Source organism: Musca domestica, unplaced genomic scaffold (assembly GCF_030504385.1).
Source record: "Musca domestica strain aabys unplaced genomic scaffold, Musca_domestica.polishedcontigs.V.1.1 19, whole genome shotgun sequence".
NCBI lineage: Eukaryota > Metazoa > Arthropoda > Insecta > Diptera > Muscidae > Musca > Musca domestica.
Genome location: NW_026712245.1, coordinates 12887586 through 12899743, shown reverse-complemented (window position 1 = coordinate 12899743; position 12158 = coordinate 12887586). Strand labels below are relative to the sequence as shown.

At 34.8% G+C, this 12158-nt stretch overlaps 1 protein-coding gene across 3 annotated transcripts in view; it reads left to right on the top strand.

Annotated features, from left to right (window-relative positions):
* The first annotated feature begins 1436 nt into the window (after positions 1-1436).
* LOC101897534 (dual specificity calcium/calmodulin-dependent 3',5'-cyclic nucleotide phosphodiesterase 1) overlaps positions 1437-12158 on the top strand; it is a 69118-nt gene continuing 58396 nt past the window's right edge. The window contains exon 1 of one of the 3 annotated variants that reach the window (XM_059121337.1): positions 1437-2063. In XM_059121337.1, coding sequence (XP_058977320.1) covers positions 1652-2063 — 412 coding nt within the window. In that variant the 5' untranslated portion in view covers positions 1437-1651. The remainder of the gene's footprint in view (positions 2064-12158) is intronic. The other 2 variants (XM_059121338.1, XM_059121339.1) reach the window with 2 other exon arrangements.

The window sequence follows — 12158 nt, the reverse complement described above, 5'->3', positions numbered from 1 at the left end:
TAAATGCACCATTAATTTCAATCCTTAAAAACAAGGGATTCGTATTGAAATGGGATCCTCTTTATATGATTGAATCGTCATTTTAATATACGAATTTCCAGTATACCGAAAAGTGCCCGGCATTTACAAAGATTTGTAATACCACCGATTTTCTTAGTGTTTGAATATGTGCAACGAAAATTCTACATAGCTGATATTTTCAGCTTTACCTGACTTCCCTGCTGATTTAGTACATTCAGCCTCTTGCAGCTGTTTGAAAAAGGTAAAAGGATCCATGTGAAGAGTATGCTTCCAAATTGTATGGCAAATAATTTGAGAATTTATAATACTGGATATTTTGAACTTGAAACTTTTTATTCTAGTAGTTTTATTTCCGCACACTCCAGAACGTATTTTCCGTCATTAATTTTGGGATTTTTTCCACGAGCTTTAAAGTTCTACAAAATAAAATACACAATTCAATTCGTTCAACTTTTGCAACAATCTTTAAAACTGTTTCTCTCTTCTGACCCAAACTTTTTCCAAAGTTTTTAGTCCATAGCAATTATTTGAAATGTCTACAACGCATCATAAAATCAAAAGCTACTTCATCTTTTTTGGTAATCTTTGAAAACAACTCTTGCCAATCAATAATGTAAAAGTTTACAATTTGTTTGTCTGACCTTTATGTTAATGATTCCGTCCTGACCCTTGAGCAGTAGACAACGAATGGAAGGGGAAAACGAAATCCGAAAATAAAGAGTTAATGGCATGGCACGAAACGGAACAACAACTGTGTGTTCCATTTTTTAACTAAATGTCCTTATTTTATTTTGGAATATATTTAGTTATGTGAAAACCTATAAAAAATCGGTTGGCTCGCTCCACCGTAACCAAACATCCCCTCCCTTTATCACAGGCCCTTGTTATGCAAATTCTCTACAATGATTAACATACACTTGACTGATTTCATTGTTTGTGTGTGTATGTATATGCGCATATTTACGCCGACACATGTTCGCGATCACAAAGTGGAAGTTGTAGCTGTAGGTGTGCGATTATGAATTCAAATATTATCCTTTCACTTGTGAGCGTCATAGTTTTATTTTTTTCTATCTATCTATTCTAACATTCATGAGACTTGAAACAAATCTCTGGTTTTTGTTATTCATTTTCAATTTTAGTCAACGCTTTAACACCCACCACATGAAAATAGCTTGGAATTGTAAATTTCAGACTGTTTTTGTAAAAGGAAAAAATCATATGCGGAATTCTTGTGCCAAGCGAACTATGTATTTCAAATGGTGTATATTATATTCTTCAGACAAATTAGGCAGCTCAATTCCGCTTTCTGTACATTTTTATAAAAAAAAATAATATATATTTTTCTTAATTTAATTGCACTATGTCATAATTTAAGTTTATTATTTTTAGTTAAAACTCCCAAACAAATTAAAAACATTTTAAAAAGACTGAAAAATTAGTAAAAAATAAAGACTTCATCAGGTGTGGTCGACAGCAATGGTATAAAGACATTCGATTCGTTAAAATTCCTCACTAATTCGTTCTCGTCTGACGTCGAAAAATGACCCGTTAAAAATTAACATAAAAACCATTTAACTGACATCTGCCGCCAAGAAACTCTGAGACCCGAAAACCCTTTTCAGAGAAAATGACAGATAAAATGGATTCTGTGACGCGTCCGGAAAAACCTCAGACTTTAGATGGCATACAATCTAGAAATTCCCTCGGTGATGGCAATTCATCGGCAATTTGCTCTGATGTCATTGTAAGTCACAAACGGTCGCGTTCGCGTAATAACATCGACACAGAGTCTCGTTCGCCGCGTGATCATTCATCGGACGGTGTCATGAGTACAGGGGCTGTAGGTGGTGCAAATGAATTTGAGAATAACGGTGAAAATACTCCACGTCGTGAAAGCCTTAACTACGACGAAACAAGTCCGAACAGTCAAAACTCATTGGCCAAGTCAATAATGGGTCGATCAATGCGCCTGCCATGCAGTGTTGGCGCAACGACACGTAAATGTGTCTTGACTTTAGACGGATATTCATACGTAATTGGTAAGTATGAACGGTGGGATCAAAATATTTTTTTGGTGGCTCTAAAGGATTTTATTTTAAAATATGTAATAAACTCTTTTTTGGACAAATAACCTCTGGATTTCAAAGGATATCATCCCATATTTCAATTAAAAAACAATTAGTCACTAAGAACTCACGTCGAAATATGCACTTTTGAATAATGAAGATCTCAAAATTTATAAATCAAAATAGATTTTCAGATTCCAATTAAAAGTTATTAACAAAATGGTGTTGCATATTTTCATTGATATGACAATATTTTAAATTTGAGTTCAATTTCGAAGAGAAAATTATACTTCCGAAGTACTACGAAGTACTGATACAAAAAATAAATGTAAATAGTAATAACACAAATGGGTCAATATGAAAGGAATTTTAATTGCTTGTTTCTCTACACCCTCCAGAATATTTTCGCGATAATATTCGGCATTTATTCCGATGCCACGGTCGAATAATACGAGCGGGAAGCGACCATCGGCTGTTATGGCGGTCCACACGATCACTGGTGGACAACCGAAGGTGCACATTTTCAGCTGGCCTCTTTAGCAAGTAAAGACGATCATTTTGTTTGTTTACAAACTGCTGGACAACGAATGTTTTCTCATCGGCGAGAGAGAAAACCAAATTCGGCAGTTCACCACTTTCCGAATTTCAGAATACAGGTTAAAAAATGACTTAACATTTAAAACTTTTAAAACAAAGAAAGTTAGAATAATTTAAAAAAAGAAAATAATGACACGACAAAATCCATAAAATTCCGATTTATACTTCCTGACATCAATTCTTCCCAAAAATATGATCTTGTTATGTAATTTAATTTACACATTTTCATTGTCCTCGACATACATATGCATGTATGTATGTATGTATCTATGTTTGTATATCAAAACCATTACTGGCCATAATTAGAAAGGATAATTGTTTTCGTGTGGCCATTATTAGAATTTGATAGCAAAATTAACACCGCCATTCGCCTGACATACCCAGCGACAACAACAGAGAGCTGCAGCAACAATACTAACAAATCCTTTAATGCGGGTGATTATGAACTGTCGAGCTTAGTAACGCATGTAATTATGTACTCGTCAGTGCGGGGCATTAGGATAATTCTGTAATTTAGCTGAGGCAGGCAGGCACACACACGCACTAATACACGAACACAGAATTTAGTGGTAATTAATTATGCAATTCTGCTGGCAGGCATAATGAGGTAAAATTAATTTCAACTTTTGAAATTTCTACGAAATTCAGGCACAGTAGGACAAATTAATAAAAACGTCTTGCGGGAAGATTTATTTAAAAGTAGCACTTGTTCAAATAATAAAATATTTTTAATAATTTCATATCTTTTTATTTTCTTCTCTTTGTAGGTAAGTTTTTTTTCACTTCTGCCCAAACCCATGAATGTTATGACACCACAAATGTAAGTAATTCGTTATGTCCTTCGTCATTTTTTTCTTATAATATAAAAATCTTTTCATTTTCCTCTGCTCACAATTATGAATTTTAAATGAAAAGGTCATTTGTAAGTGTTGACTCTACGGCGTCCCCTCTTCTGCTACTCGATAGAACAAAAAGTCCTTTCTCAAATAAACATTTGCAAGCCTGCTCAGGCATTTGTTGGTGGACGCATTGTTTTTGTTTTAGTTTTCGTGCTCTTTAAGTTGTCCTTTGGCCATCGTAAATAATAGAGTTGGCGACATTTTAAAGGATCCGTGTTACAAGCCAACCAATGCTTGTCTCCTGGAAAAAAATGTTATCTCGAATGACACTATTATGGCTGTTTTATTAAAGACCTTCTTCTGCTCGGCATTTAATGTGGCCCACAATGGCCACTGTTGCCTTGTTCTGAGTCGGTGGCGGATTTTATGTTACAACCGACCAGCAAAAGTACCAACAAACGTTACACGTTTAGGAAAGTTTTTTTGTGGTGTTCTGTGGTGCCTGTGACCTAACATAAACGTATATTATGCCAATGGCAACGTCTACTCTGACACATGAGGCCTGGGTAAACACACGGAAACCAACCCTTTTAAGGCAAAGCCCTCGATGTGTTCTTTGCACTCAAATGCTGGGCAAACAGGAATTTTGTCTACTTAAGAATTTTTACTTTGCTAAGACAAAGAAAACAAACAATTCGGAATCCTGAAGTATACCGGAGACGTAGTAGGGGGGAGGAGGGGAGGGTAAGTCCTTCACCCGCCTCTCCACCCCTTGGCCTTTTTACAATATTTGTTTTGCTTTTGCCTCTATCCCTTACAACAATGACACGAGAAAGCAAGAGAAGGAAACAAAGACAAAAAATTATGATAATGACACAATTATGACCATATGAATGTAATAAAACGCTGGTTGTCAGTGGTGCATGGAATCGCCGCAGTGTCGAGGGATTCGCCGGAACATGTCATTTATTAATTAAAAGTATCTCTTTAATGTCTTAATACAATGGCGACCACTAAGGACCTCGTTTGACCGAGTGTAACCAGAAAAGATAATAACATTGTGGACACTTTTAATGGCATCACGTACATGTGAATGTGTCTGTGCAATTACGTACATACAGACATGTATCTGTTTCAACAAAAGCCAAACTGTTGTCAATACAACTTAATGGTCATACAGACAGTATGTTACAGCAATTTGTGAAACATTGCGGAGCAAACAATGAGTTCTCGCTCGCATTATGTTAATCGCTTTCAAATGAAATTCTTAATAGGTAATTCATGAATATTAATAATCATATTATGTTCTTATTTGCAAATCGGATTATGTCATTGGGGCGGTTAGAGATTAGTTTTTTTTAAGTATACGTACCAACTTGTTATGCAAATTATAGTTGAAAATTACGACTAGTGAAGGGGTAGGAAAGTCAATTTAAATCGTACTGAAAGAAATGCATTTTCTTGTTTGTAAGATAAGGAACTATCGTGGCAATTCGATAACCGGATGTCAAATTGCCTACTTAAAAATTAAACACCCGTAAATGAGAATTTAGAAAACTTTTATATTAAAAAAAGAGACTGAAGGAGGTTTCCATATATCCCTCAATTCGCTGATAAGTGCATCACCATTAATTAAACCTGAAATGTTAATAGGTCATATTTGTATCTTTATATAAATTAAATGGAACAAACATGTCAGCTCTCCAAACAAATGTTTGTCTATGTGGACGACGAAGGACATCTCATTAAAGAGCACTGTATAATCATCCTTACATCGAAATTCAAAGGACTACTTCTACATGTGACTGAACAATAATATTTGTGTCAAATTTTTAATCCGAATTCAGGTTTTCCATGAGTGGAAAATTCCATATTTATATTCGTAATCATTTCAGAAATAATAATATTGTAGGGAAAATTTATTTCTCGCAGTTCCAAATGTTGACACTAAAGCAAACGGTTTAGAGACCTTTCAGAGCTTTTATGCAATGCTATTTTCGGAAGCCATTTCTTCGTTTCGGCAAAAGCGGCAGTGATAATTTTGTGGGATTTTGAAAGATGTTAATGTTTTATGTCAAGAAGACTAGTGATCCAATAGTGCCGAGATAAGTGTTGACACGTTCCGTCAATAAAGATCTATCGAATGTGTTTTACTTTTGGCGTTCTATTAATATACGATATGTTTCGAAGGTATCACAGGTTTGTACTTGCCTTAAATGTAGAGTTTAAGATGGTTATTATTATGACTCCCACCGAAGTTGTGACTGACATCTTTCGGAGTTCGGTGGAAGAACATTTAGTTTTATTTTATTTGCCTATATCCAAATAACAACGGCCTAAAAAAGTTCCTCTTTACATTTTATTTCTATACCTCCCTATTTTCGGTAATTTGGTGATTTGAGCGACATTATTCACCTGAATTGTTTCAAATTTGGTATTTGAAGTTCGTAATGAATAATTCAGCCTGTGACAGAAAATTGTGTGCAGGTCCACGTTTTCGTATAGCCCCCATATAATGGAAAACTCCCTATATTTTTTCATGATTTTAGCTTCATTATTCACCGATTTTTTTTTTAAGTTTGACATTTGAATATTGTAATGGCTTATGACAAAACTTGCTCATACCGGTTCACGTCTTCGTATAAACCCAAATATAACGGCTACATTCAGTATTTTTAAGATTTGAAGACAATTTTTAACGGATTTTATTTTTTTGAAAAATTCCAAAATCGTTCCACATGTTGGAGTGTATTCTAAGTTCGCCCCTTCCGAAGTTACAGCTTTTTTTTGTTGGCATCGGTATCAAATGTCTGATCGATCGACATTGATTGGTGCTGCAGCCAGTTATTTAGAACATATAATTACTTAGAACATATACATACGATCAGTTTTGCAGAATTCCTAAAGCTTTTAGTCTTGCAGCATTACATGCCACACTTAGTCACATTTGGCGGAATACTTTACCCATTGCAACATTTATAACTCTGTTCTGCAGAATGTTGACTATCCAGTTCTTTGAAAAGGGATTACCACCAAAGTGACCTAACACTATCGATGACACGATTAATTGCAACACTGGCAACACGATTATTGTCCTGCAATAAACAGTGCAATTGCATCGTGAATTATAGTTAGATTAATTGAACTAGAATTCAAGATTCGTCGCCGATCGCCAGGTGTTTTTATTGAGCATTGACTGCTGACGACGAAAAGCCTAGAACTGAAACCATTGTTATAAATGCATGTACGTTCAGCAACGTAATAGACGAATGGGAGGAACTGAAATCGGTCTACCCTGTCGATTATCATACATACCTATATTGTTTTTTGATTGGTACATCTGTAACATAAGAAAGACTTTTTCTAAAACCGGTGCAATAATAACGGAAAACCTTAACCTTTAAAAACTGTACTAATCCAATAATTCTTTTTTATTATATTGAAAGAAAAATTGAAAATTAGATAATATATTTTTATTTATTAAACTTTCAATTTTTGCTAAAATAATTATATATCGTTTCGATAAATCATATGATTCATTAATCGATTATTCTTCTCTTTTGCCATCACTAATTTTGATGCGATATTTAATGGATCTCTGATATAGTAAGCCACTGAAAATGTCATCATTACTTTTAAACAAATGTATGTAGTTCGAAATCACTTCAATTTTTGATAAAACTACTCTTTTTGCATCCAACATAATTTCACATTTTGCACTAAGAGCTTTAGGAAAATTGATTTCACAGAGCTTAATTAAATACTACAGATAGATAATGCAGCAACTTTGTATTTAATTCGAAAGAAGCCTTTATACAATCATTCGAGATTTCCTCTTTAGCCCAGAAAGTTTATCTGAATAATCAGCAAACAAGCAGTCAACACAAAGTGCAATTAATTCAAACATTTTTGCAAATGTAATCAATTTTTGTTCGATTGATGTGAGTATATTCCAATTATCTCTTTAATTCCTGAACATTTTGATGATTGCAGAAAAAATTAACTTAAATTCGGTATTGCCATACCAAACAAAAAAATCTTATCACTGGCATCCAACAACTGAATTGTGGTTACTTCGGTGTTAGCAGAGAACAAAAGGAAAATTCTCATAAATACGGGGCGATACACTATCGCAATTTTCAGCACAATGAAACGTACTTTTACTGCACACGCATTCAAAATCTGAGTTCAAATAAAGTGCAGATTTCGGAGAATGGAATAGAGAATCCAAAACAAAACAAACAACAAAAACACAACAGAATGCACAATAGAACAATGGAATAGAATTTTTTGTTGGTTGCTTTTTATGATAAGCAATAAAGTTGTACTAAATCGGAAAAACAATGAAATAATTTGTATAAAACTTTTTGCAAAAAGAGAATGAGTGGCACAACGAAAATTGTGAAATGCAATTTTGTCGCTCTACCGCCACCACGTCGTGTCTACGTGCTGGCTTGTGTGGGTGTGATAGTTTTGGTTGTGAAGAAAAAACCATATATGGGAGATTGAGATCATAAAGAAAGCACCGATTGCAGTTGGGTTTTAAAGTTCGTGAAAGGTTGAAGCTTTTTGTGCGTTGAATTGCTGCTAGAACTGATGATGATATTTTTATTTAAATTTGAAAATAGAGATTATAGTAAAATTCCATTGGAGAAAATGAAGTTTTAAAATTTCTTAACTTAACTTTTTTGTCATTGGAACAGCAATTGACCAAATGAGCAGTAGAATCAAAGAAGAACTCTATTAACAGAGAAAAAAAGAAAAGTAAAATCGTAATATATCTTACAATTTGTTAGTTTCTATATTCTACGAAGCAGTTAAGTTTGAAATAAACAGTTTTCAGTTAATAATATGCTTTATAAATTACACTAATATTTGGTATAAGATGGTATTGGACTAATCCATTAACATTTCACACGAAAGAAAAAATCCACCCAACTCATTCGATAATACTTCACAATGCACTTACAAAATTACTATTTTAAGTTAACTCTTCAATTATGTTCCACTTATATATGTATAAATTCTATCCCACATTTCATATTCATTCAATATTTTTCTAAAATATATATTTCAAAACAAACCGAAAGAGATTAAACTGTTTGCCACATTCTCATTTGTTTCTACTGTCATGTGATGTGTCAAATTAAATCCATATGTCAATTGTACTTAAACTTTAAGTGTTTACAGACCATAAACGCTGTGTCCCACCATCCTAACGTCCGTCCATACAGACGTTCGCATAACATTATGTTTGCTTTTCATGTTCTTTGAGATCTGCTCCTTATTTAAAACATAAAGAGAGAGTGGTTAAAGTCGTTTATCATTTTGAAATATAAATGGCCATTTCAGTGAGCATTTCAAGATACAGGACAGCGATATGTATGTCCGGTTATGGCCACGGCAGCAGTACTCACTCAACCCTGCCAGCCAGCCTGCCTGCCCTGCTGCCAGACAACGAAACGGAAACTGAAATGCATCATGACAAATGGTCATGCAGCAGGAACAAAGGACTCTGCAACAAAATAATACAATTTATTTTTTGTACAGCATGGTGGATAAATGATGTTGCAGATTGCGGAAAACGATTTAAGTGTGCGAAAGCAAGGTTACTTAAGTACGGCACAGGTTTTTGCGGAGGACAGCGGATAGCGTCACTATTAAAGGACTCAATTGATTCACAAATTGAATTCTACAGTGATCCTTTAAAACAAGGTTTAAGGCAACAATAACTCAATTTTACAACAAAAGGTCGAATTTGATTTAGACGAAATTTTTGCGAAACCGAACTTCCAATTCTTTTATAACCTGATTACAGGTAAAAGTGGATAATATCTTCAAAATTGAACACATTTCAATATTCAATTCATTGTCTAGAAGGCAAAATAACATGTTCTCCCCATTACTATGCAATGAATTACTCTGACCAAAGAGTACATATCAACACTTTAGTGGTACTATTGGAAGTACATAATTGCTTTAACCTGATATTGTGAAAGTTAAACGTTAGTAAGCTTGTATTTAAATAATTACTGATACGAATGAGTACTTAACCCATTACGCTCACCTGTTGGATTTTTCAAAAAGTAAGAACACCCTCCTTCAAAAAAGGAAACTTTTTAAATTAATTTTAGAAAATAACTAAAAATTATAAATGAAAGAAGAAATTATGAGGAATTATTGTCAATATACTGAGTAAGATAAAAAAAACTGCAACAAAGTCAAACGCCATAATTTTCGGAAATAGCATGACATTTTAGAATACGTTTAGATTTGTTCGAATTGGTCACCTTTGGAACGAACTATGACCTTGAAACGGCCAATGAAATCGTCACATTCTGCCCCTATGTTGCCCTGCGGTATTTTGCCCCATTCCCGGCGAAGCATTTGCTTGAGGTAATCGATACTTTGGTATTTTTAGTGCCATCCTTGATTTCCAAAATACTCCAGACACAATAGTCGAACGGATTGGTATCCGGAGATTTTGGTGGCCATTGTGCCCTGGAAATGAAACGAGGAAACTCATTTTGTAACCATTCTTGGGTGGCGCATGCTGAGTCCTGTTGGAATGTCCAAGGTCGGCGGCCAAAATGTTTGTGTGCCCAAGGCTTTAATACACCCTCTAGAATATTTTTGCGATAATATTCGGCATTTGTTCTTATGCCACGGTCGATTAATACGAGCGGAGAGCGACCATCGGCTGTTATGGCGGCCCACACCATCACCATGGTCGGCGCTTGAGTTCTGGTGGCCAACTGAAGGTGGACATTTTCAGCTGACCTCCTTGGCAAGAAAACACGATTATTTTGTTTGTTTACAAAATGCTGGACAACGAATGTTTTCTCGTCAGAGAAAACCAAATTCGGCAATTCACCACTTTCGGCCAAGCGAAGCAACTCTTTATCCCTTTGGAGTCTATTTTCTTTCTGTTGCGGTGTAAGTTCTTGCACTTTTTGGAATTTCTATGGCTTTACCCCGAGCTAATTTTTCAATATTTGGCGAATGGAATATTGCCCAACTTACACTGCTGGTAATAGTGGTTCTACATTTGTTTACACCAATTGTCTTGAGTATTTTTTATTATTTACAATCATTTAGAAAAGTTCTTCACTTTCTTATCCTTTAAACAATTCCCCGGAACATTGAATTAACATTAATTCGAAAATTAAACATTCTTTCATTTATTTCACATCAGAAAAGTAATTGCAATTGTCAAAGTTGAGCACAGATTCGCTATGGCATTGCCTGACAAATATTAAGTTTTATTAAATTTTAGTTTGATGTTTTTTTTTTCGTTGTTATTTCTCCATGCAACCTTTGAAAATCCTTGAAAACTAACTACAGCAGTCATTACCACTACCTCGACAGCAGCACACAGTTATTAGGAATGAATAGTTCCAACACTATCAGTACGGGAACGACAATGGCAGCAATAACCCCACTAGCAAACAGAACAACAATTGTACAACAACAAGACACATCATCCGCTGGGGGAGCAGGAGGAGAAAGTCTATGAATCGGAACTAAACATGTTTCCACAATTTCCGCACTCCTCCTTTTCCAAGCTCTAAAATACATGGAATAGCACAGAGCACAACATAGTTGTGGTTGGGATTTGTTAGGCGCCCAAATGATGACAAAACCGGTTGGTTGTGCCTCCGGGCGGCATACATAAATTTCCAAATAGAACATGAGCACTCTGTGTTGGGGCAAGTGTGTGCATGTGTGTGGGTGAGTGCGACACAAAAATGTCATGTAAAAAATTATAGAGTCGTTGAATTTTGTAACGAATAGGTCTAGGAACGGCAAGTTGGTTTTGTGGCCCCACGTCTGTCTATATGCCAACAGAGCAGTCAGGCAATTTCCTAGCTAATGTTTTATGATTTTGAAAGGCCGTGTGTTTGACACAACGAAAATGACTATATTTTGCACTGAAATTAACAGATTCTGTATTGTGTTTTAAAACTCAATGGGGGCCTTCGTGATTTAAACAATCGTTTTCCACATCACCTATTTAATTGTTAGTAAAGGAGAAAGTCTGAAAAAATTGCAACCCTTTAATATAGAAGAACACATGTAGCGTTGAAATGTCATGAATGATCAAATAAATAAATTGTGTTAAATTTTGTAAAAATGTCGGCGGATTCCATTATCAAATTCACCTGAAAACATTGAAAAAATTTTCAGTAGAGGTTAGAGACGCTGAACATGAATACTGAATTATTAAACGAAGGTTTTCGAGGTCTCCATATGAAAGGGGGATTTCAAATTTTCAAATGTCCGTTTCTTATATCTTGAAATTCTCGACTTAGATCTCATAAAATTTATATATTCTTTATCAACATAAAATGCTAATCCTATTTAACCACGCACGCCTTCTTGTCAATTGAAATCAAGATAGAGGTCACCTTATTTTTGTAAAGCTTTAAACTTTGGGAAAAAGTGTATTATGTCCAGGCTAATTGGTTTTGAATTTGGTTATGTCTGCTCCCATATAGGTATAGTACCCTGAATGTAACACCCCCATTTTCAATCAAATGTGGTTTAATAATTTCACTATTGGGTATAACCGGATTTAAGGTATTTTAACGAATTTAGATAAATTGTTCAACAAAATTAGTTAAATTTGGTT